Source organism: Myotis yumanensis, unplaced genomic scaffold (assembly GCF_028538775.1).
Source record: "Myotis yumanensis isolate MYYU_CA2020_CCGP unplaced genomic scaffold, mMyoYum1.0.hap1 SCAF_17, whole genome shotgun sequence".
Taxonomy (NCBI): Eukaryota; Metazoa; Chordata; class Mammalia; order Chiroptera; family Vespertilionidae; genus Myotis; species Myotis yumanensis.
Window position 1 is genome coordinate 117,621 of NW_027223768.1, and position 25,859 is coordinate 143,479.

Below are 25,859 nucleotides of genomic sequence, written 5' to 3' on the forward strand. Positions count from 1 at the left end.
AGCTCACGGCTGGGTCCGGGATGGGAGCGTTCCCAGCGAGGAAGGCTGTCGTAGAGGGACCTGAGAGGAACACCAGTGATTGTCCGCTTAGGAACATTGCATCGTCTCCACCCAGCCAGCCCCTTGCCTTCCGTCTCATTAGGTGTCTCTCAGCCGTAATGTCAGAGTACGTGCCCCTAACAGGCAGTGTGTGGTCACAGGCGATGCGCTCGGTCTAACGCAGGCACGGAGACTCGTCAACAGAGAACGCACATTGGGCCACTTTTGACTATGTGTCTGCACCCCCCTTCCCGAGCACCCTCTTCATGGCCTCCTTGACATCTCTGTTCCTCAGTGTGTAGATGAGGGGGTTCACGCTGGGCGTGACGATGGTGTAGAAAAGAGTCAGGAACTTTCCCTGGTCCTGGGAGGACGTGTTGGCCGGCTGGAGGTACATGTAGATGATGGTGCCGTAGAAGAGCGAGACCACGGTCAGGTGGGCGCTGCAGGTGTGCAAGGCCTTCTGCCTCCCGGCCGCAGACGTGATCCTGCGCACGGCGCGCGCGATGTGCCCGTAGGAGACGAGGATGAGGGTGAGAGGGGCCAGGACGACGAAGATGGCCAGCGCGAACGCCAGCGCCTCCAGCGCCGTGGTGTCCACGCAGGCCATGCCGATCAGCGCCGGCATCTCGCAGAGAAAGTGGTCCACCCGCCGGCGCCCGCAGCGGGGCAGCACCAAGGTCTGGGGCGTCATGATGAGAGAATTGCCAAAGCCGCTGAGCCAGGCCAGGGCCGCCAGCTCCCCGCAGCGGCGCGGGCGCAGGAGGACGGCGTAGCGCAGGGGCTGGCACACGGCCGCGCGGCGGTCGTAGGCCATGACGGCCAGGAGGACGCACTCCACCCCGCCCAGCGCCAGCACGAAGAAGAGCTGCGCGGCGCAGCCCAGGGAGCTGATGGTCTTGTCGGGGCCGCGCAGGTTGTAGAGCATCTGCGGGACGGAGCCGGCGGTGAAGCACAGGTCCAGGAAGGAGAGGTTGGCCAGGAAGAAGTACATGGGCGTGTGCAGCCGGGGGTCCAGCGCCGACAGCGCGATGATGGTCGCGTTCCCGAGAAGCGTCAGCAGGTAAAACGCGAGGACGACCGCGAAGAGGACCAGCTCCAGGCGGGGACGGTCCGAGAAGCCCACCAGGACGAAGCCCTCAGGAGCACTTCCGTTGTCCTTCTCCATCACCGGGGACCACAGGCCACCTGTTGTGAGAAAGGCGCGCACCTGTGAAAAGCGTGGCGATGCTCCCTCCACACGGAGGGCGGGCGAGATGCTGGGTGCCCACCCGTCAGCCAGCATCGCTCCTGCGTCGCTCCTGCTTGGCCCGAGGAGGACAGTGCCCGGGAGTTCTTCAGGCTCCTGGCTGATTGTTCACCAACCCCTTGCATCGTTCTTTTAAAGATGTCAGAGAGGGAGATAGAAACATCAGTGATGAGAGAGAACCATTAATTGGCTGCCTCCGGCACGCCCCCTGCTGGGGATCCAGCCCACAACCCAGGCATGTGCCTGTGACTGGCATCGAACCCAGGACCCTTCAGTCCACAGACTGATGCTCTATCCACTGAGCCAAACCAGCTCGGGCTGCAGCATTCTTTTCAGATTGCCAGAAATGAACACTCCAAATTGTCTACTTTTTCTTTTCTGTTTATAATGAGGAAGCACCAAATCTTCTAGTCACATGTAACCCATGGATAGGACGGGTGGCTGTGTCCCCGCGTCAGAGAACCCAGCTTGCTGTTGGCTGAGATCTCGTTCTAAACAACGTCTCATCACTGGAGACACCAGAGTCATATCCAGCTCCAGGGTAGAAGTGAGCCAGGGAATCTTAGAAAGAAGGTGACCCCATCATGACCCTACCATGCCCCTACCATGACCCCACCATGACCCCACCATGCCCCCACCATGCCCCCATCATGACCCCACCATGCCCCTGCCCAGCCCTATGCTAAACCTCTGATGAAATGGTGTTTTAAATCCTCTTGGTGTATTTTAACCCTGGGGTTGGGTGACTTTTCTGAAGTGGAGAATGCTTTCCTATAAAGACAAAAAAGAAAGAAGTAAAGCTATTGCCAGAACTCAATCCCAACGGAACTAACAGTCAGTGTTGTGTGAAAAGTCTTTCTCCCCTCTTGTTTACATTTATCCTCACAAAGAACTCCGCTTCCAGGAAAACTACATGGATTATTTTATGCATGTGTCTCTTATGAACCCATAGAAATGAAAGATTTTTTTAGCCTTTGACACTTCCTTTTTAATACATATATATAATTGATTTTATAGAGGAAGAGAGAGAAACATCAATGATGAGAGAGAATCATTGATCAGCTGCCTCCTGCATGCCCCCTACTGGGGATTACACAGCCCACACTGGGGATGGAGCCCACAACCCGGGTATGTGGCCTGACTGGGAATCCAGCTGTGATCTCCTAGTTCATAGGTTGATGCTCAACCATTGAGCCACGCTGGCCAGGCTCTTTATGACACTTCACACTTTTAATTACTGGGCAGTGTTTTTATGTCTTGGGGGAATTTGTTGTGTAATGTAAGTTATCCAGGGGCAAAATTTCATTCTGATAGTTTTGCATATTTTCCTAAGCAGTTACTAAGAAGTAATAGAGTTGCGACGCTTAGTAAAAGGGAATGTATTCCATCTCTCAGGTGAGTAGGGCACAAAATAGGGTTCCACTGCTCTAGGAATGCTTCAGTAATTAAATCAGGTTGTGGCATGTGTTCCCAACAAGAGTTCTAACAAGGCTTTGCACCTCAGAGCGGACGCTTATTGGAAATTACAGGGTTGTCCAGGTCCTCACTCCAGAGGCTGCAGCAGCGCCCCCAGTGCAACGGACGCAGGTGACACTCGGGGATGGACCACCCAGTGATTACATAACTGTTGGCCAACACTCGCAAGGAAGCCAGCATGCCAGCACTGCAAAGTGGAAATTATATATACTAGTATATGTTTAAGAAAAAACAAATATGTATATACAGACAACCTGGGAGGGTAGACACCACGCTAATGACAGTGAATGTTTCTGGGGTAGGAAACTGAGTCAGAGACACAGACTTTCTTTAAATCTACAACATTTTATTTCTTTAAAAATAGCTGGAAATATGACCATAATGAATAACTATTAATTCTGAAGAGTGGAGTATATGTATACCTTTCCTACTAGTCTTGTAAGTTTGCATATGTTTAAAATATTTAAAAAGAGGAAAGAAAAAATTACAGTATAAAGTACAAATCATTTCAATATTAACGTAACTGATGCTTATGGACCTCGTGAAGTAGGCAGGAATGTTAACCAGTTGACGGGGTTTACCTCATTTCATGCTCAAAGCAGCTCCAGGGGTCAGCAGGGTCATTAGGCATCCTCCCAGAATAAGCCACTGAGGCCAGAGTAGCCCAGAACCCTCCTCGTTGGAGTTCAAAGTCCATTGTTAACAATGAACAGCCCAGTTGCTGAGAGCCCATTATTCAACATCCTCTCTGGTGACACAGTTCAGAATTAGTATTTTACTCTTAAGGTTTTTCCAGTAGATTCCACGTATCTTTTAATTCATGTTTTTGATAAGAACTCTATTAAGTAAGTTCAAAATCTCTCTCCAGCTTTCTCATAGAATGAGTGATATTTAATCACCATCTTTACTACTTGATCAAACCTACGTTAAAGTGCATGATATGTCTAATGGCCCACAATTCAGCTCTAGTCTATGGTTAAAACAACAAAAGCCAAAACCGGGTGACAGGGTGGAGGCCTGAGTCCCATTTCTTCCAAAAGGATCATTAACTTACCAAATTTGACAGCACCCGGAGACATGCCATGTCTACCATTCTTTCCTTTCCTGGGACTTCACTCGGGGGTCCAGGTGGGATGACCAGAGTGGAAACAAGGAGAAAGCAAAGATGACATCGGGAAACCTGTGAGGATGGAAAGGAGATAAAGAGCAGCTGGACCTGGATGGAGAGAGAATGCTGATGAGCAAACAGCAGTCACACCACCTGGGGGCCCTGAACACCCACCTCTCCCTCCTACTTGGGGAAGGGAGATGGGCTCTGAGGAACCCTCAGCACAGGGAACACAGCCGGGTTCCAAGGGTCCAAGTTGGAAAAGAAAGAACTTCATATGGTTTTCCGAGTTGATATAGGCTTGGACACTTCCTTTTCTGCCTCTCCCTGTGGAGTAAAACGTTCTTTTTAAAAAATTCCCCGAACTAATTATCTCTAACAAGGTTTGGGAGACTGTGAGGTCTCAGAGGAAAGATTACTCTTCCCAACACACACACACATGCACACACCCCAGAGAGAGAGGGAGAGAGAGAAGCCCTTCTCACTGGGTCTCATCAAGACCAGGAGTCAGTACTGAGCATTAAGGCTCAGAAAGTGGCCACCTCACTCTTTTCCTTCAGAAGAGCCCGGAATCGATGGAAGATGTGGGAGGACCTGCTTGTGTGGTCTCCTCTATGACCCGTGTCCTCTGCCCCCTGCTTGGGGCCAACAGGGCAGAGAAGGGCTGATCACAGTTCTTCACCATTTTACTTACTCAGATGAGTTTCCTCTGCAATTTTAAGTTCCATAATAATAAAGTTTAACTTGAATATTTTCTATTTAAGACAGATGTGTCAAGAGGAGGGTAAGAAAATGAAGAGATTGACTTTTAAAATTAGTACAAAAGCAAAAGAGTCCAAAATGTTAAAATAGTCTTGTTTCAATTTGCCAAATTTGGTGTAAAATTATTACGATTATCTCAAGAAAGTTACTGTGTATCTGACTGACAGATGACTTTAGCTGTCACTAGAATAAATGAGCAGGTTTTGGTGTGTAAGAAAGACAAAAAACAAAACAAAAAAAAACACAGTAGGATGCCGGTGCTCCTTCAGATCACTTCACTGTCTGCTACAGTCCTGGGGAACAAGGCAGAAAGAAGTGCATCTCGAAAAGCACGTTCTCTACAGGTTTTCACGTCAAATTCACCCTTTGCAAAGCAAATTCACCTTTTGCAAATGAAATTCAATTCATCCTTTGCAAAGCAAATTTTTCCACCAAAATAATTTCAAAAGCTTTGTAACAAAAATAAATCTTATGCAAAGTTGTTGTTAAAATTAAATATTTTATTGCATGTATATAGCAATAAACATAAAATACTTTTTAACGTCAGAAATACTTATTTACTTATTTCCCTTATAATGGTTCCACGTGTTCATATTCGAGAATCCTGTCATTATTCCTTTTAAGGTTATGCATGGATTTTCTTCAATTATCTGCTCGATTTCGTTTAATATCAAGGTGTTTAACTCGCTAATGCTCTTACCTCCACGTTTTTTTTTCTATCAACAACCATTCTTCTTATACTGGTAAATAATTGACTTTGCCATATTGTTTTTAATACTGGCGATTGCAGCTGATTCATTTACCATTCTACCATCTCCATAACATTTTATTAAAATAGAAGGCAGGTCACTGGCATAGATTCAGATTGCTAGCCGCCCCCACCCCACAAAAAAAAGTCTTATTTTCCCCTACCTTGTACCGTACACAGGGAAAAACATCAACATGTGAATCTGTGCCAGTGACCTGCCTTTTTTTTTTTAAGTCGCGGATGGTACAATCGTATGTCGGTGGATTATTACATCGGACAACAGGGCTTCTTGATCTGGATCCCTCAATTTCCAACGCATTCCTCAGCACACACGTGTTGGCAATGAGCTTCCAGAGCTTGATTCGGTGTTTGATGTATCCATTTTCAGGGTCTAAAAAAAATATTCAGGATTTATGTAAAAATACCTTAATGGAATCAAAATATGTAAAAAGCCAATTAACAGCATCACAAAGTTAGGTTCAGAGAAAAAAGAAAGCATGTTGATGTGATGTATGTTTTTCCCTATGTACGGTGTAATGAAGGGAAAATAAGGCTTTTTTTGGGGTGGGGGGGGGGCAGCTAGCAATCTGTGCCTGTGCCAGGAAGCTGCCTTCCAATGCACACTCCTGCTGGCCGATAATGAACTCCTTTGATGCCTGTCCTGTCTGGCAGAACCTGTTTCCCAGAATATCCCATTTTACAGAGGCCATAGACCAGGAACCATACACAACCCCAGAGGGGTTATCAGCACTGGCGCCAGGCCAGGCCTTTGGGTGTAATCTCACGCCCCCCATCCCAAACACGGGGCTTTTCAAAAAGCCCATGAAAGGTCCAGAAGCTTGCCATATTGGGGGACAAAGAAACCAAAGGGCCTAAAGGGAAAGCTTCCTCCATATTCGTCACTCAGGGTTTGCAGACTGACTCCCCTGAGTCATGGCACTAGTGGAATCTGCAATAAAGGCAACTTTTCTGAATTTTCTCTGAGTGCCCAGCTGATTCATTCTCTGGCACTGCCTGGCAGCTTATCTGCAACAGTGTAAAACAAACCACATAAAATTGAAGCAGTTCTGTCTTTCCCAGATGCATACTCTCTAGACTGGATTCAGTTATGTACATGTGCACATTAACATTTAACTCACCTTAGTATCATACCATTTATAGGAAAGTGTGATTTTTGTAAGTACTTTGTGATTTGAAGTTGCAGGGGCTCACCAATTGAAAGAAAACTGTTTACAATGGAAGATCAAATCACTATATGTATATGTATAAATTGATCACCTGGCAAATGCTAGTTCATACGACTGGCCTGAACACATGCGTTAACTACAAATACAGTCACACACCCAAAAATGGCTCTGTTGTGTTACCTCACTCTAGTTTCACCCCAAAGTGAATTTGCTTTGCAAAAGGGTGAATTTGAAGTGGAAAACCTGTATGTATTATTTGACTACTGTTTAAATTTTTCAAGTAGGGTTTTCAAATAGTTCTCATTATAGCTTTGCATAATTATCAAGCAACAGTGTCCAAGGTAGCTATAGCCAAGCCTTTGGGGGAAAGGCATGCAGAACTTAACATTGGGGAGGACCACACACACACACACACACACACAAAACTCAGAAGTTAACCCTGAAAAAAGGAATAGTTTGAATGGGAAACCAGAGTCTAAAAGAGAAATGAAGTTAGTAATTCCAAAGAGAAGCACCAGGGCTCACTACTTAGAACTCAATGATCCAAGTCAAGTTACTTAACATTAGTGACTTTTTTTTAAATCTGAAAAACAAATGGGAGTAATACTTGTGTTTCAAGATTGTGGTGAGGCCCACATGAAGACTTATGTTACCAGCAATAAAAAAGAAAGAACTCTTACCATTTGCAACAGCATGGAGGGATCTGGAGAGCATTATGCTGAGCGAAATAAGCCAGTCAGAGAAAGATAAGTATCACATGATCCCACTCATATGTGGAATCTAATGAACCAAATAAGCTGATGATCAAAAATAGACCCAGAGCCATAGAAGCATGGAACAGACTGTTAGACCTCAGAGGGAAGGCAGGGGAGGGTGGATGGGAAGAGATCCACTAATGAACTTTTGTGCATATATGCATATCCTGGGGACACCGACAATGGGTGGCGAGGGACTGGGGGGAGGATGGGAACGGCCTGGAAGAGGCTAATGGGGGGAAAGGAGGACCTATGTAATACTTTCAACAATAAAGATTAAAAAAAATCAAATACAGTGTGTGTGTTGGGGCTCGGGGGGAGGCGGAGATTATGTTACCGAACAAAGAGTTCATCCACCGGCATTGGCAGAGCCGAACACTGCACACTGAGAACTGCGGTGGAGAATTAGAGTCGCTTTACGTTCAGAGACTAAGCCAGGAGTGCGGGGAAGTTCCTGCTCAACAGCCCACCCCATCCAGGGTCCGGGGTCCAGGGCGGGTATGAACGATCAGGAGAGACAGGTAAGTGGAAGCCAGGCCCGCAGGTTTAACTGGAGGACGTTGGAATAAGGGGCGTCAGCACCGGGTCTTCCTGGACAGCGGACCCCCCTCTGAAAGGGCTCCAGGTTCAAGGTCCGGTCATGTCCTGGGTCTTGGTTCCATGGGGGGCAGGCCGAGACGTTCTCCCCTCTTAGCGCCTCATGACATGCAGTTTTGTTCTGTTGTCTCGGTGTCGTGTGACCAGAATGGGGCCATTTTGAGCTGTTCCTGCTGTTACAACACAAATCCCAGAACTACCGGAGCTGTGAGCCCTCCTTGACCCCCAACCTGAACTCAAATGCAAAAGCGTGTGTGCAGGCTTCTCGGGAGTGTGTGCAGATGTTTCTTCGCGGTCTGGCAGGTGTGCTGGTAAAGAAACATCACGCCAAAGTCACTACCTCTTCTTTGCTAGGAGAAAGGAATCGAAGCCAGGTCCTACTCAATAACAGCGAGACGCCATCTAAACATGTTTTTTTAAAGAAAATGAATTAATAGTTCGGCAAAATAGCAGGAAAAAAATACCTTCTTGGCGCCAGGCATCAGCTTCAGCACGTGGGCATTGGTGGTTCAGTGGTAGAATTCTCGCCTGCCACGCGGGAGGCCCGGGTTCGATTCCCGGCCAATGCACTCGTACCTTTTCTTCCTTTTTCTTAAATCCTTCCAATCATGTTGAAATACCCAGTTCAAGGGTCAGGGACCTTCCACACTCGAATTTTGGCCTCCGTGCACATCCTGACTAAAGGACTGGAGTTGTTCACGCCAGGCGAGGGGCGGGCCGGAAACCAGCTCTTTCTAACAGAAACATCGGAGTTTTTGCCTTCAGAATATTTGGACCCAATGTATTCTGGACTCATTGTTCTGTTCTAAGACTGAATAAAATCAATAAATAGTCTTTGAAGAAAAATCATTTTTAATATACAAACTTTTAAAGGGAAGTAGAATCAAGGAATGATTTTAATTCAGTAGCTGCCCTGCAGGGAGCAGAGTGGCGCAGCGGAAGCGTGCTGGGCCCATAACCCAGAGGTCGATGGATCGAAACCATCCTCTGCTAGTCACTTTTCCAAAACTCTGTCGGAGGCATTTAGAGGGTAATCTTATTCAACCTCGCCGGGTATGTCTTCTCCTCCTCCCCCGCCCCCCACGCCTGCGGAGGCCTCTCTAGCTGAGGAAATCTTGGATAACTGCAGGGAACTTCTGAGACAAAAAATAAATAAAATACACCACACGTTTTCCTACATGACATAAAGCGTCTTTCTTAAAATTTTATATTTTTATTTTGATGTTTTGCTTTCAAATCCATGTATTTGTAGACTGGACTTACTGGATTATTAACTTGAATTTTCTTTCACATGCAAAATAAATAACACAATGAAAAGGTTCTAATTGAGGAAATGTCATATGTAACCTCTCTGAGAGAAGAGAACATTAACCCATCAGCTGAGGGATGCCCATCTCTGCCTACCACCATACTGTAAACAAGAATGTAAGTTTAGACTTTGAAAGGGATATATATATATCTTAGTTAGATAGATATAGATATTTTCCATTTCAGAGATTCAGTTAAAGGGAGTTGGGAATATTTAACATTATAAATCTCCCAACAATCTCAAATCTTTGCTCCTTAGCACTTACCACGGTGTAGTAGATTGTATATTTTATTTGAATACTAAATGAATATTTAGTATTTTCTCCCCCTGAAGGGATGTAAATTTACAAGAACAGAGATTTTTGTCTGTTTTCACACTGTGGTTACTATAACATCTCGAACACGGGCTGGCACATCTTAGTCGCTGGTGATTTGGTAAATACTGTATGTTAGAAGCTGCAATTTCTAACACACCCAACACCAGGATACGGCATTAGTCTTCACCTTTTTCCTTTAATTACAAAAAAAAAAAAAAAAAAAACCACAGAGAAGAGTACAAAAATGACAACACAAAATTGATCCACTGTTTAACATTAGAACATATTAACTATAAATCTCCTTTATAGTTAAAGACCAAAGCACACATAAAATTAAAGTATTTTTCACACATAAAATTAAAGTATTCTTCAACTGTTAACTTGTAACCATCTAGGCTACCAGTATCACAGTGCATGTGTTTAAGAACTCTTCTTTTACTTAATAATGGCTCCAAATCAAAAGAGTAGTGATGCTGGCAATTCAGATATGTCAAACAGATGCTGTAAAGTGCTTCCTTTGAGTGAAAAGGTGAAAGTTCTTGACTTAATAAGGAAAGAGGGCAAAAATTATATGCTGAAGTTGCTAAGATCGACAGTAAGAATAAATCTTCTGTCTGTAAAATTGTGAAGAAAAAGAAAGTTGTGCTACTTTGCTGTTGCACCTCAAGCGGCAAAAGTTACAGCCACAGGGTGTGTGTGGTCAGTGCTTAGTGGCGAGGAAAGTGGCTTCATGTGCAGGAGGCATGAGCAGGAAACTGTTCTGATTGGCCCCAATGTTTTGTACCCGAAAGCACTGAGCCTACGGGAAGGGACAGCCTGAAACGAGTGACAGCATTCACATACCTTTCTTTGTAGTAATTTGTTATAATTGTTCTGTTTCAGTATTATTGTTGCTAATCTCTCACTTGCCTAATCTATAAGCTAAACTTCATTATATGTGTGTATAGGAAAAAAACGACACATATGAGGTTTGGTGCTATCCATGGTTTCAGGCATCTGATGGAGGTCTTGCAACTATTAGGGGCGGAAATAGAATATTAGACACTAACTAAGAAATATTACCAGTAATCATACTCTTTAACCGTGATTGTTCTTTTCTGATTACAGAAGGCACACTTTCATTTCCCTGGGAGTGTACGCCCTGGAACATGGGCGCTCACATGGGAATGCAGGCCATCCTCCTGTCATTATGGAAAGATTGACAGCCTTGTGGCTGAGACCATCTAGTCCCAGAGGCACCTGCTCTTTACAACCCAAGTTTATTGCCTGTGATCTGGTCCTGGGGCACCTGGAGGTGCCTGCCCTCTGTGACCGCCCCCCCCCCCCCCCCCCCCAACCGTTCCATACTCCTCAGCCAGGGCCATTGCATTTCATTAGCACTGGTGTCTGATGAAGGGCACTGTAATGAGAAGGCATCCTCACAAGGTCAGAGCAGGCAACTCCTCAGAATTTATTGCAGGTCATTTACTTACAGGACAATTGGGCCACAGCAGACACACAGCCAGCAATATTGCACAAAATATGCTCCCTATCTGTTGCAGTGCCGTTTAAAATCGTTTAATTCGGGTACCAATGATGGACAAGGCAAAGGGACAGAGAATGTGGTAGCACTGGGTATATACTCCTGGTGGTTTTGTGATGAATGATTGGTTTTCATCGATACTATAAACAGTCTGATACTTATCTCAATTTTCATGCCATTCTGGCTATTGCTAAAATTTATACTTATGGTATGTGGACGAAAAGGGGCCACATGCTAACCTGACTACCTCCAGGAAGGCCTGCCTGACAGCCTTGCAAACTCAGAGACTTAAAGTAACCACAAAGGATGTTCAGAAATGGAAACCTTTTAATTAAAAAACAGTTTATAGAGGTAGGCATGTCCTAGGCCAGTATCTTCCTTGACAAAGACCAACTTTGATCTTTACTGAGCATGTTGTCTTTTTGCATCTAAGATAACATACCTGTAACATCTCAGGGTAACTTGTAACTTCCCTTTTTCCGGACCCTCAGGGTGCAACCAATGGCACCAGAGCAGAGACCATTCCCTCCTTGTTGTTGTTATCTGTTCATTGTTGCCTGTTAACTATCCTGTACTCATCTGTGTGTGAAGGAAACACATGTCTATCATTTTACTTTTTATCCAATCACCTAGATTTCCCCACTTTGCTTTCTCCCACCTTCCTGATCTATCACCAATGGATTTCCTGTAACCACTTGATGGTAATTTATAAAAACAGGTGAAAAACCACCATTCTCCAGTGCATTATCTTAATTCATTGAGATTCTACTTCCCGGCAATGGTGGACAGTTCGGCTCAAATGAACTCACAGTCTTTACCGGTTTGAACGTTCCTTAGTTAACAGCTGTTGTAAGGAACACGGAGCCACCAACGAGAAAGCGTGGCTGTGCTGGCTAAAGCGCCTTGGTCACCGCCTTCTTGGAGCCCTTCTTAGGGGCGGGCGCCGCCTTGGCGGGCTCGGGCATGGCCGGGAGGAACCGCCGAAGAAGCCGGGAAACAAATGGAAGAGCGACTGCGAGGCTGCGAGTGTCCTCCGGTTCGGGCTCCTTCCAGGCGGCGGTGAGTAGAGGCGTGTCCGACTGGTGGCGAGTCCCGGAAACGTCACCGGGATGCTGTCCACTGACAACGAGTGTGTTTCAGAACCAGGATCCCATTGGTTGAAGGGAAAGGGCTGTAACTTGCCGCCAATGGCACAGACTCCGGTTCGCGCCCCGGCGCGACTATAAAGAGGGCAGCTGCGGGCGACTCGGCTCAGATCAAGGTCTGAGCGGAGGTTTCCTGTTCATCATGTCGGGACGCGGCAAGCAGGGCGGCAAGGCGCGCGCCAAGGCCAAGACGCGGTCCTCGCGGGCCGGGCTGCAGTTCCCCGTGGGCCGCGTGCACCGGCTGCTCCGCAAGGGCAACTACGCCGAGCGCGTCGGGGCGGGCGCGCCCGTGTACCTGGCGGCCGTGCTGGAGTACCTGACGGCCGAGATCCTGGAGCTGGCGGGCAACGCGGCCCGCGACAACAAGAAGACGCGCATCATCCCGCGCCACCTGCAGCTGGCCATCCGCAACGACGAGGAGCTCAACAAGCTGCTGGGCAAGGTGACCATCGCGCAGGGCGGCGTGCTGCCCAACATCCAGGCCGTGCTGCTGCCCAAGAAGACCGAGAGCCACCACAAGGCCAAGGGCAAGTGAGGAGCAAGTCGCAGCATCCAAACCCAAAGGCTCTTTTCAGAGCCACCCACGCGTTCACTAAAGAGCTTGCAGTTGCCATGTTGGAGCAGCTACTTGAGAATGATCCCTTCCACCCACCGGGAGACGTCACTGTAAACACCCTGTAGACGGGAAAGCAACTCCAGTGAACACAAGGCTAGCAACAGTGTGGTTACTAAGGGATAGAGAGACTCTGCACCCGGAAATTAACGCATGGAAGCTGCAGGCCCTCGGGCTTAAACCAGGACAAAACACGACCGGAACCCGCTGGTGGGAGGTGACTACTTAAATGCAAATAGTTAGTGACCCGCAGGGCGATGGACCCACTCCTGTCTCTTGTTGGTGTGGTTTTGCGTCTTAATGGGACACGTCTTCGCCATCGCCCACCTCCCAGCCTAGGGGGACCTAGTGGGTTGTGAGTAGGAAAGCAACGCTGCCCGCCCCGGGGTCGCGTCCCTTCCGCGGAGCTTCTCTGCGCGGGGCCAGCGTGACCGGCTCCGTCATCTTTCTGTCCACTCACTCGTTTGAGGATGTGTTTTCTTAACCCCCTTGTACACAAGTCTCACTTCAAATGGTTAAACGTAGTGCAATGCTGCCTATGAACGTGGCAGGGAAAAGCAAATGTCAATCGAGCTATAATATCAAATGTGAAATTGAGTTCAACAGACATTTAGAAAAAGCCTACAAACATATTAAAATCTGTAAGTTTAAATAGAGAATTGAAGGAACTGACGGGAAATCCTCTTTCCTAAACCTGCATGAGACTGAAAAGTCACTTGGCCAATCCCGCGTAGCGCGCGCTTTTTTCAAAAAGATCAAAGGGAAGCCAGTTTCCGGCGTCAAAATTTAAAATTTTTATTCCGCGAACAAGATATTTACATGAAATTCTGCGGAGCAAAGACAGAGAACATTGTAAAGAAAATGCGCACAGACCGAGCGACGAGAAAGGGTAGAAAACAGCCTCTGCTGAAAGGGTGGGTGGGAGGAAGGAGTTAATTTCTGGTCCAAACGCCCGGAGGCCCCGGGGATCAGAAAGCCGACGCGGCTTCCAATCACGTCACTGCGGGCCTTGATGGGCAGGTGCCTCCTCCAATCACAGTGGCACTTGCCTTATATATACACTGGTTGCGAGCGCGCGCTGCCATTGCTACAGCAGTTCTCTGCTTCTTTGTGTTGGAAATGGCTCGCACCAAGCAGACGGCGCGCAAGTCCACGGGCGGGAAGGCGCCCCGCAAGCAGCTGGCCACCAAGGCCGCCCGCAAGAGCGCGCCCGCCACGGGCGGCGTGAAGAAGCCGCACCGCTACCGGCCCGGCACCGTGGCGCTGCGCGAGATCCGCCGCTACCAGAAGTCCACGGAGCTGCTGATCCGCAAGCTGCCCTTCCAGCGCCTGGTGCGCGAGATCGCGCAGGACTTCAAGACCGACCTGCGCTTCCAGAGCTCGGCCGTCATGGCGCTGCAGGAGGCGTGCGAGGCCTACCTGGTGGGGCTGTTCGAGGACACCAACCTGTGCGCCATCCACGCCAAGCGCGTCACCATCATGCCTAAGGACATCCAGCTGGCGCGCCGCATCCGCGGGGAGCGGGCGTGAGCTCCGTCCTACCCACTTGCGCAGAAACCCAAAGGCTCTTTTCAGAGCCACTTCCGTCCTCACTGACAGTGGCTGTTGCACTCCTGGTTTACGTGTTAAAAACGCAGGCCCAGCGCACAAGTTGTGGAAATGGCGTCCCCTCCAGAACTATGGGCATCATTTTCCGCAGCCAATTGGGTGACAAGATTGGCAAGGCCTCACGTTCAGTGTTTATAGTAGCTATTTACGGAAACTAAGTTGCTTATCCAGCTGTTGATTTATTAAACACTAGCAGTATCAAAGGCAACTATGTATCCGCAAAGATAAAGTCACCGCTTGGACCCTTGTTATCCGCGAGGAAAGAGGTAAAGTGAAGGAACCTGTCCTCTGGGAAGGAATTCAGCCCATCCCGTACAAGGGGTTCAGCGCATAGATTTTGGCACCTCCCTTACCCACTTCTGATAGTCAAAAATATGCTCGTTACGTCTGGTAGTCGAACCTGGAAATACCTCTTCACGGTCTGGACAGGCGATCTGTGCTCCCTCTCTAGCTCTAGAAGTTTCTCTTCCAAAGGCCCTCCACTATTGCAGGATAAGGCCATGCAGGTTCCTTTCAACAAATCTGGGAAGGAAAAGAGAAGATGGGATTCAGCCTCCAATGGCTGCAGGAAAACAAAGTTGAATTAGGGTTATTCTGGATTTCACTTGCCTAAGTGGCCTAAAAGAGGGTTTGTAGGAATGACAGTTCTGTGTTAGAAACTTTGAGTGTAGTGGTTTATTATTCACTTGGAAGGAAAAAAATCTTATTTTAAAAATGGACACAGCTGAGTGGCTAAGCAATTATACGAATAACTTTTAAACATCACCTATAATCAAATAATGCAAATTAAAACCGTGAAATAGCCAAAGCCGGTTTAGCTCAGTGGATAGAGCGTCGGCCTGCGGACTGAAAGGTCCCGGGTTCGATTCCGGTCAAGGGCATGTACCTGGGTTGTGGGCACATCCCAGTGGGGGGTGTGCAGGAGGCGGCTGATCGATGTTTCTCTCTCATCGATGTTTCTAACTATCTCTCTCCCTTCCTCTCTGTAAAAAATCAATAAAATATATTTAAAAAAAAACAACCGTGAAATATTGCATAATACCCAGCAAATGATCAAAATCAGAAAGTTGGGTTTGCCAAGCATTGCCTGAGAGGTAGAGAAACGTGGTGGTTTACTAATGGTGGAGGCTGAGTGAAAAATGTGAAGAGATTAAAATAAAAGGATTTGGGAGTCATTAGTAAATAAAAGTATTTAAAGAAAAGGAGTGCCTACAGATCCCTCCTGGCTCTTTCCTACCACTTTTAACCTCTAATTTAGTGCCGATAACCAGTTTCGAATCAGTTGTGTGCACACATCACAAGCCCTGGGTCTGGCAATGCTAATTCTGGCCTGGAATTTCTGTACTTTCCTTCAATTTCGAATTCCTTTAGCCCTTGGCCCAGAAGTTGCTTCTTACAGATCTGACTCCTCCCTATGTTCCCCTAGTATCCTGTGTCTACTTTTCTTGCTACATTGTGCTTTATTTGCTTTTATGTTACTCCCCCTTAGATTGAGTTTCTTTAGAACAAGCAGTGTCTTACTAACATTCTTAACCTGTGGGACCTAAGGGTGAAGTACATTATTTGTTGAAAGTATAAATGCATTATAATTTACAAAAACGACAAACAGAAGAAATAGTCTTTGTGCCTGCATTTCTTGAAATGGCAAACTGGGAAGTGGCCTAAACGTTCTAACCTTTTCCAAGGCCTAGACCAAAAGGACCTCGCCATGCTGGTATAGACATGAGAAACACGCCACGATGTTTGACCTCTCTATTCTCAAAGCAGCCTCCGCTTTATTCAGAGAAGTTGGTTCATATTTTTCAAACTGTAGATCTCCACCATCACTGCTCTTGGAATCCACTTCTTAGCATCCAGTGGTCATTGCTTCTGTAACCAGACACTCAGTGGGTCCTTGCTGCCTGTCACTACTTCAGCCAGTTCAGCAGAGACAAGGCTGAATCATATCTGAGCATTTATTCCAGTACTGCCGACAGCAAGGAGAGCAGCAGGTCACCCACAAATATCTGCTCTGAGCCCCACGATAGCCAGCTGCTTATATTGGGTAGGACAAAGATTACATGGGAAGTAAGCAAAAGGGTATGGCAAATGGGCCGTTTACAGGTAATGCAGGCTGGAGATTTGCAAAGGCCTGCACGTATAAAAAGGATGGGGGTCTTCAAAGGGCTGGCAGTTCTGGTGTCTGCAACAAGGTTGTTAATCTTTCCATAAGAATAGGCAGCTCCCTGATGGGGAGGACAGGCTGCATTTCCAGGCGAGCTCCCAGGTTCCACGTGCAACCCCCAGCCACGTTAGACTGTGCCTTCTTTCATCAGAACAAAACAATCACAGTTAACAGAGCAGGGTTAATATTTCTTACAATTATAGCTGGTCCCCAACATTGTATTTCTGCCCCCTAGCACTATGATATGTGCACATCTAGCATGCCTGTGGTAATACATATACTGCCAAGTAGTCCTATGAATTAGTCAGGTGTTTTTACAAATTCAAGACAATTAAAGGTTCCAGATTTGCCAACTTCCTGTGTGAGCTCCTGACACACAATGGGTGTCTATGGAAACCACCCCTATGAATGTCCCAAGAGATGCTCGGATTTGCTGACACCTGTCACTTACGCTAATTTCCAGTATGGACCTGGGTGAACATCTTGGGATAGTCAGCATGGCGTTGAAATTCTAGCCCGTCAAGAACACAACTATTAAGTCAACTAGTCTGGGTTGCAAAAGCTGCTGAGAGCCAATTCTGAAATGTGGCCAGGCTGAGGCAAGGACGGCACCTTCTGTTGGGTAACAAATTACACTGAAAGGCTAAGAGGTGAAAGTGATTGGAAATGCAACCAAGTCGTGCAGCCCTTGTAGTGACTATAGGAGGGGCTCTGAAAAGACCCTTTGATCACTGGTTTTCAAACGTGGTCTTTATTTGGCCTGTGGTGGCTCTCGGTCTTCTTGGGCAGCAGCACGGCCTGGATGTTGGGCAGCACGCCGCCCTGCGCGATGGTCACCTTGCCCAGCAGCTTGTTGAGCTCCTCGTCGTTGCGGATGGCCAGCTGCAGGTGGCGCGGGATGATGCGCGTCTTCTTGTTGTCGCGGGCCGCGTTGCCCGCCAGCTCCAGGATCTCGGCCGTCAGGTACTCCAGCACGGCCGCCAGGTACACGGGCGCGCCCGCCCCGACGCGCTCGGCGTAGTTGCCCTTGCGGAGCAGCCGGTGCACGCGGCCCACGGGGAACTGCAGCCCGGCCCGCGAGGACCGCGTCTTGGCCTTGGCGCGCGCCTTGCCGCCCTGCTTCCCGCGGCCGGACATTCTGGCGACAAACTTCGCTGCAAGCGGCTGCGAAAGTGAAAGTGCGCGGGCGGCACTTTTTATAAACGTTTGTGGCGCGAAGAAGCAGCTGTGTCATTGGTTCCGGTTTCAGCTTCATCTAAACCAGTGAGCGTGCGAGTCTGGGATTCTGGCGCTCTGATTGGGCAGAGCTAAGTTTTGAGCTTGCTCTCAGGAGCCAACACACACAGGGCTCTGGTTTAGCACCTCATTTGCATGCGAGGTTCTATATACATAGGACGCAGCGTGCTCCGCTCTCATTTTTCCTCTCACCCACCAAGCCCTCCGAGCTGCTGACCATGCCCGAGCCCGCCAAGTCGGCGCCCGCCCCGAAGAAGGGCTCCAAGAAGGCGGTGACCAAGGCGCAGAAGAAGGACGGCAAGAAGCGCAAGCGCAGCCGCAAGGAGAGCTACTCGGTGTACGTGTACAAGGTGCTCAAGCAGGTGCACCCCGACACCGGCATCTCGTCCAAGGCCATGGGCATCATGAACTCGTTCGTCAACGACATCTTCGAGCGCATCGCGGGCGAGGCGTCGCGCCTGGCGCATTACAACAAGCGCTCGACCATCACGTCCCGCGAGATCCAGACGGCCGTGCGCCTGCTGCTGCCCGGCGAGCTGGCCAAGCACGCCGTGTCCGAGGGCACCAAGGCCGTCACCAAGTACACCAGCTCCAAGTAGACGCGCGAGCGAGCGGCCTGACTCCTGACCCCAAAGGCTCTTTTCAGAGCCACTCAGTCTTCGAAAAAGAGCTGTGACTCGCTCTTTATACGGGGTAAGTCTTATTCGCGGTAAAGCAGTTGGCGGGTTTTCTTTCCGCGGTCCAGCTGTAAACTTTCACTGCGGTGCAGCGCATGCTGAGGCCACCTCTACATTTTGAGATTGGCTTATGTCAAGAAGTATCCGATTCTTAAGACAAGTGCAGTAAAGAAAAGCAGACTGCTCATCGTGAAACAATCCAATCGCACTGAACCATGTTAACCGCTAAAGGCTTCTGTCAAGTTGGAATGCCCCATTCATGCAGTGTGTGCCTTGATGATGTCGCATTTCGGACCTACTGAAGATTCCAGCTGTCTTATTTCCCTTTGGCGGGTGGACGGCGCTAGTGCTCTTCCCCTGTGCGCTGGTTTCTTAAGTATTAAGTTAGAAAGCCAAAAGGGAAAAGTGAGATACCTCACGCATCCGTCAGGTCAAAGTGGGCAGCAGTAACAGCCAATCCAGATGTACAGGAAGTTTGGAAGGAACGACACCCTGTGCAATTCTATTATTGCTTTAATACGATTCAGGGTTCATTGCAGAATTGTGGGCCTTGGGGCTTTGTGAGAGGAATCGCCATTTTACTCACTTTCTCATTTCTCTGAGTGAAATTACTCTTCCTGTCAAATCAAATCCATCTTTTTTCTCTGCTTCGCTTGCATGTACTCTTTCTCTACTAATTGGAAGAAAAATTTAAAGATTGGAAAGTAGAGCAGAAAAAATAAGAAAGAACAAGGGGAGCAGTGGGCCATTCCCTGCCCCCAACCCAGGGTGTCGACATCCACCTCTCCATTGTAAGCCCTTGGGGACAGCAAAGGCATTTAAAACGTTTGGTCTTTTCCCAGGATCATCATGGAATGACTTCCACACTGAATGTATTTGCTGAAGCGTTCTGACAATGCCCTGTATGCAATTACGGGCCCCCTGGTGATTCAGTTCACTCCCAGGTGTTTACACGAGAGTATTCTGCACACGGCAGTGAGATCTGTGAGAACTGAGCAATGCTATTTTGAATAGCAAAATACTAGAAGCAACCACATGTTAATGGCCAATATGTCTATAGGGGTGCATTCACACAGTAGGATAGCATATCGCACAGAAAAGGATTGAAATACACAGCACTCCAATGAACTTTAGAAACATAAATCTCAGAAGGTTGATATATATGTGGTACCTTTTTATAAAGCTTGAAAATAAAGCCAGATTTCTCTTTTTAAAAAAATTTATTTTATTGATTCTTCACAGAGAGGAAGGGAGTCAGAAACACCGATCACCTGCCTCCTGCACACTCCCCACTGGGAATGTGCCCACAACCACGGTACATGCCCTTGACCAGAATCGAACCTGGGACCCTTGAGTCCGCAGGCTGACGCTCTATCCACTGAGCCAAACCGGTTAGGAAAAGACCAAATTTCTCTTGAAGCACATGTGTGTGATTTAAAAAAAATTTTTTTAAAGAATTTTAAGAGGTAGTTTCATAAGTAAATGTTTTTAAATAGCAGGCAGTGCCTACCTCTGATCCACGCAGGGCAAGGGAATGAATGAGGAAAAGCTCTGAGGTAGAAATAGAAGTTGTATAAAACAAGTTCCAAGAATCATCTGTGTAATCATAAGGAAATCCTGTGAGAACCCCACGCCTACTGGTACATCTCTCGACTGTATGACTTTCTCTTCGAGAGTGTAGAAGAAAAAGACCAACAGAGGCCACTGGAAGAACATGTAGATTCAGAAAACGCAAGATTTTAGCTCAGTCAGCAGCCTATCTTCTCCAGCTGTTAACTCAGCTTCTCATAGAACCTATGACAGCCCTCTGCAGGGCCATGCATGTGTTTGTACGCACGTGTGTATTTAGTCTATACTGTTATGTACTTTTGTAACTACAGTGGGGCCTTGACTTATGAGTGTCCTAAGAGTTTTTTGAGATACCAGCTGTCTCTCAGCTGATTTTTTGCATTGAGTTGACAAAGTAATTTGAGTTAACGAGTTCCTTAACAAGCTCAGTCTCGGAATGAATTAAACTCTTAAGTCAAGGCCCCCCTGTATATGTGTGTCTACCCTTCCCTCAATTCTGTTATAAGAGAAATCACACTTTAAAAAAAAGTATCTTCTCTCCTTCCACATCGCAAGATATTTGTGGATAGTAAGTTCCCCATACATTTGGGGTTTTTAAATCACTACTTTTCAAAGCACAGGTGCCTTTGATTCGGACATTAGTGCACAGATGCAGAAAATAAACAGCCAATTCTGATATTGTCTTGTAGAATGAGGGAATCCGAAGATAATATCCATGAGAGAAAATGGGAACAGAATTTAGAGGCATTAAGATACCTAAACACTTATGTCCCGGGCCTGGAGAAAGTGAATATGTTAGAGTCGCCAAAGGACGAACGCACGAGGCCAAAGTGGTAAGGGCTGATAAATGGATTAGGTCATATGGATACCAGATGGGCTGAGTAACAAAATGGTGCCAGCACCCAGGGATGGAGAGTCAGAGGTTTTAAAGGACTCTAGGTGGCTTTCTCTGGGCGGAAAACTGTCTGGGAGGATCTAGATCCTAGGAAGGTCTGGAGGGGAAGGATAACGGTCTTAGCAAGTGGAATGTGGTCTAAGCGAAAGGGAACGTCGGTTGTGAAGTGTCATTCCTTCTTCGCAGACTCCGTCCACACCTTTGGGAACCCCTGGACCTGCTGGGGCTGGACCCCAACATGTGATTCTTCAGCAAAATGGAGACAATAACAAGGCCCCAGTTTTTTTAGGACTTTATAAGACGGCGTACACTGCGGACGAAAGGGGCCATCTGCTAGCCTGACCCGCTCAGGGGAGGCCTGTGTGGTGGCCTTGCAAACTCCAGAGACCTAAAGTCACCACCAAGGGTGGTCTGAAGTGAAAACGTTCTAACTAAAAGCAGGTTGTGGCAGGTGGTCCTAGGCTAGATTCTTCCCTGACAAGAGTCTGTCTTTACCATAACTAAGCCAGTCTGTTGTCCTTTCCATCTTACGTCCTTTTTCCTGAACCCCTCAGGGCACAACCAATGCCCCAGCGCACCAGGGTGACCACAAGTTCCTTAATTGTTATTGTTATGATGTTAATTGTGTAAAAGAATCCCAGAGGTTTTCCAGCATTGCTTTCTGCACCTTCCTAATCTATCACCAGTGAATTTTATGATCCCATTTATGTTTCCTCCTTTGATTGTAATGTATAAAAATGGGTGAGAACCACCATTTTCCAGAGCATTGTCTCAATGCGGTGAGATTCTGCTTCCTGGCAATTGTCGACAGTTTGGCTCAAAGAAACACAAAATTTTTTTACAGGTTTGAATGTTTCCTTACGGTAACAACACTGATTCCAAGCATGTTCTTGATCCCTGGATAAGGTACACATAGAAAAGTTACCATGAAAAATGTATCACATAGATTTTTTTTCTTTCAACAGATTAAGTAATGATTTAAAAGTTTGAGAAATAGCCCTGGCTGGTTTGGCTCAGTGGATAGAGTGTTGACCTGTGAACTGAAGGGTCCCAGGTTTGAATCTGGTCAAGGGCACATGCTTGGTTTGGGGCTCAATCCCCAGGGCGTACAGGAGGCAGCCGATCAATGACTCTCTCTCATCATTGATGTTTCCATTTCTTTCTCCCTTCTTCTATGAAGTCAATAAAAGTTGTTTTTTTTAAAGTTTGAGAAATAAAAGTATCACGATAAATGTTTTACCACAATGTGAACTTCTTGAGTTATATATTTTTATATTTCCTCAGTTAGGCATATAATAGTGGTTCAGTTTAATACATTAATTAAACTAACATTTTCCTAGATCTGTACAAAGTGCCATGGGGAGCCCAGGAAATTATGGTAAATAGTATGTGAACTTTGGTGGTTAAAATATTGAAATTGAGAATCAAATATCATTCTCTCTTCTCTGCTCCTTCCATCTTTCTGATGAACTAACTGGTAAAGTGTCAGCTGGGTACCCCACTGGCATTTGCTGGTCCCACCCACCCTGCCCTCTTTCACTTCATGACCCAGAGCTTATCTCGAGCTCCGTGTCACCACAGTAAACAGCATGTACCCGGAACTGAATGATATTTTTTAAAAATATTGATCCAAAGTGGTGATGGAAGTAAAGAAAAAATACTCTTCCATTGTGATTTTCTTTTCTGTTCATGGTCAGAAGTAGGGTAGTGATGTAAAGTTGTCTTTTGAAATACTGTTTTATAAAGAGTATATTGAAAGAAAAAAACGTAAGTAAATAATAGTTTAGATTATATCCAGATACAGAAAAAAAAATATTGTGAAAGTGGAACTCAAATTACTAAAGTTTGAACTATCTTACCTAGTAATAGACAAACATGTAAATTGACCGTCCTTCCGCTATGCTCACCAGCCAATCTTGAGAGTATGCAAATTAACCCAACAAAGATGGCGGTTAATTTGCATATGTAGGCAAGACGTGGCAGAGCGAAGATGAAAGGCTCTGGCCGGAGTGAAGGCCTGGGTCCTGAGTGCTGGAGGAAAACTGGTGCTGGCAGCCAGGGGAAGGGAAGGCCTATTGCACGAATCTCTGCAACGGGCCTCTAGTACTTAATAAAATAACAAACCATAAATGACAGAATAATACTGTTATATTTCGATATAAATTATATATCTATGTCTGTTATGTACATATGTAATGACATATATAAAATAGATTTTGCATAGTTAATATTAAATATAGTTTATTACAATAACCTTAATTTAATATTAACTGCTGTAAGCATTTGGAGGTAGTAAATGTTGTTCTGGAATGTGACAAACTGGGAAAGTTTCTGGAAAGACATATGTTAGGGTCGCTGAAGGAGGAACACAGGAAGCTGAAAGTGGTAAGAATTATAAATTTACTAGTGGTCTGGTGCACGAATTTCATACACATTAAAAGGGAATTCATTAGAGGAAATATTTTAATATTGCTATTTGCCCTTTATAATAGAAGTGTCAGAGATGAAAGAAAATTAGTAAAATGTATATGAGAGTCAAGTCCCCATCCACCTGCGTGCACCTCGAAATTGTGTGAGATCCAGACCCAAGCAGCCCCCCCATCAACCCCCATCAGGCAGGGGGCACAGCCTCAGGTCCCCCATCAAGCCCTGCCAGTTGGGGAGCACAGACTCAGGTCTCCCATCAAGCCCCACTGGCCGGGGGCGCAGCCTGAGGTCCCCTATCAAGCCCTGCCAGTTGGGGGGCACAGACTCAAGACCCCCATCAAGCCCCACTGGCCAGGGGGCGCAGCCTGAGGTGCCCTGCCCTGGCCCAGCACCATGCAGCCTCAGGTCCCTGCTGATCGCTTGTTAAGGCTCATTACGGGAACCCCGCCTCCACTGTGAGTGCAGCCATCTTGTGATGGTGTGATGGAGTGAGGGTCAATTTGTATATTACCTCTTTATTATATAGGATTAGGTCATCTGGATACCAGATGGGCCGAGCCCCCAAATGGTGCCAGCACCCAAAGACAGGTATCAGAGGTTTTAAAGGACTCTGGCGGGCTTTTTCTGGGTACAGAATTCTCTGCGTAGGCCTGGATCCTTGGAAGGTCTGGAAGGGAGAGATAATAGTCTTAGCAAGTGGAATGTGGTCTAAGCAAAAGGGGGTATCTGTAGTGAAGTGGCCTAAGGATCAGTTCCCAGGGGAGGGGTATTGACTCAATTATTTGACCAGACCTAACATTAGTGAGAAGGTCAGAGTCCTGCACCTGGTGCAGAGCTAACCTGTAGTGGCAGGTGAGCGAGCAGGTGAGCAACCAGGTGAGCAAGCAGGTGAAGAAGGCCCACACTCCCTGGTTTGCTCAGAGCAAAGGGTGCCTGGCAGGTGCAGTGCAGGACTCGGTGCCAAGCACTTGTTACAGGGTCACAATGACATTGTGTGGCATTGAGTGAGCATCACCAAGTCTGCTCTGCATGAAGCAGGAGGGTGACAAGATTGAACTGGGCATTTTCCAGGTGTGTTTATGAGCAGAGATCCCACTTCTAGGACTATATCCTAAGAAACCTGAAACCCTCATCAGAAAGAATATAAGCAGCCCTATGTTCATAGTGGCACAATTTACAACAGTTAAGACTTGGAAACAGCCTAAGTGCCCATCAGCAGATGAATGGATAAAAAAATATGGCACATGTACACAATGGAATACTACACAGCTGTGAAAAAGAAAACTCTTACCATCCACAACAGCATGAATGGACGTGAAGGGTATTATGCTGAGCAAAATAAGTCAGAGAAAGATAAGTATCACATGATCCCACTCATATGTGGAATCGAATGAACCTAATAAACTGATGAACAAAATAGAACTGGAGACATTGAAGCATGAACAGACTGTTGAACCTCAGAGGGAAGGCAAGGGAGGGTGGGTGGGAAGACCTCAACCAAGGAACTTGCATGCATATATGCATAACCCTTGGGGGGACGGGGATGGGAACGGCTGGAAGAGGTTCATAGGAGAAAAGGGGGACCTATGTAATCCTTTCAACAATAGAAATTAAAAGAAAAAAAAAAAGGATGGTTATAGACTCCAGCCCTCAGGTTTCCCTGAAACCGTTCTCCACATCCCTAGTGTCTGGAAGCAGAAGTCACAGGACGATTGTTGGTGACAACCTGAGCTTAGGTGTCGGTGGACCCGAGACTCAATGGGACAGAATCGCAAACAAGAGATCCCTGTTTGCCTGGGTGGGGGGAGGAGGGTAGGGGGAGAAGAGAAGGCTCCTTCACTGGTCCCACTGGAATGGAACCCAGGGCCTTCTGCGTGTAAAGCAGATGTTCCAACCGCTGCGCTCACTACGGAACCACACGCTCACGGTGTTTGAGTCAATACAGTAGGAAATGTTTATAATTATTTGACTCAAAGATAAATTTGGTAGGTGCTTGGGGGTTTCCTGGTGCTAAATCCCATTCCCCGTGCACCTCATTCACGAGTAAGTTTGAAATATCCTCCAATAGAATCATTGTGAACACACAAGAAAAAATTCACTAAAACCACATTATTGACCCAATGAGCACTTCTATGTCCTTCGCTCATTCCAGGATTATGTAAGGCTGCCCTTGCTCTTGCCATCAATCCTCTGCACTTGGTCACTGCCTTCTCTTGAATCGCTTTTTTGGGGACAGCGCCGACAGTGGTTCTCAACCTTCTGGCCGTTTAAATACAGTTCCTCATGTCGTGACCCAACTATAAAATTATTTTCATGGCTACTTCATAAGTGTAATGTTGCTACTGTTATGAACCGTAATGTAAATATCTGATATGCTGGATGTATTTAGGCGACCCCTGTGAAAGGGTTGTTCGACCGCCAAAGGGGTCGCGACCCACAGGTTGAGAACCGCCGGTA

General features: G+C 46.9%; 5 protein-coding genes and 2 non-coding genes across 7 annotated transcripts; 5 read left to right on the forward strand and 2 right to left on the reverse strand.

The window, feature by feature from the left end:
• Window positions 1-268: 268 nt before the first annotated feature.
• Window positions 269-1,216, reverse strand: LOC138996110 (putative olfactory receptor 2W6). Its single transcript, XM_070397073.1, has one exon. It carries the CDS (start codon window positions 1,205-1,207, stop codon window positions 269-271), a length of 939 nt encoding a protein of 312 aa, XP_070253174.1. The 5' UTR covers window positions 1,208-1,216.
• A 7,203-nt stretch (window positions 1,217-8,419) lies between these two features.
• On the forward strand, window positions 8,420-8,490 carry TRNAG-GCC (transfer RNA glycine (anticodon GCC)). The gene has a single exon. It is a non-coding gene; the product is annotated as a tRNA-Gly (tRNA).
• Window positions 8,491-8,842: 352 nt separating this feature from the next.
• Window positions 8,843-8,914, forward strand: TRNAM-CAU (transfer RNA methionine (anticodon CAU)). The gene has a single exon. It is a non-coding gene; the product is annotated as a tRNA-Met (tRNA).
• A 3,441-nt stretch (window positions 8,915-12,355) lies between these two features.
• LOC138995623 (histone H2A type 1) lies at window positions 12,356-12,748 on the forward strand. Its single transcript, XM_070396196.1, has one exon. The coding sequence runs from the start codon at window positions 12,356-12,358 to the stop codon at window positions 12,746-12,748; it is 393 nt and encodes a 130-aa protein (XP_070252297.1).
• Window positions 12,749-13,927: 1,179 nt separating this feature from the next.
• LOC138995555 (histone H3.1) lies at window positions 13,928-15,401 on the forward strand. The gene has a single exon (XM_070396078.1). The coding sequence runs from the start codon at window positions 13,946-13,948 to the stop codon at window positions 14,354-14,356; it is 411 nt and encodes a 136-aa protein (XP_070252179.1). The 5' UTR covers window positions 13,928-13,945; the 3' UTR covers window positions 14,357-15,401.
• Window positions 15,402-17,336: 1,935 nt separating this feature from the next.
• Window positions 17,337-17,735, reverse strand: LOC138996111 (histone H2A type 1-H-like). Its single transcript, XM_070397074.1, has one exon. The coding sequence runs from the start codon at window positions 17,733-17,735 to the stop codon at window positions 17,337-17,339; it is 399 nt and encodes a 132-aa protein (XP_070253175.1).
• A 317-nt stretch (window positions 17,736-18,052) lies between these two features.
• On the forward strand, window positions 18,053-18,456 carry LOC138995687 (histone H2B type 1-C/E/F/G/I). The gene has a single exon (XM_070396314.1). It carries the CDS (start codon window positions 18,053-18,055, stop codon window positions 18,431-18,433), a length of 381 nt encoding a protein of 126 aa, XP_070252415.1. The 3' UTR covers window positions 18,434-18,456.
• The last annotated feature ends 7,403 nt before the right edge of the window (window positions 18,457-25,859 follow it).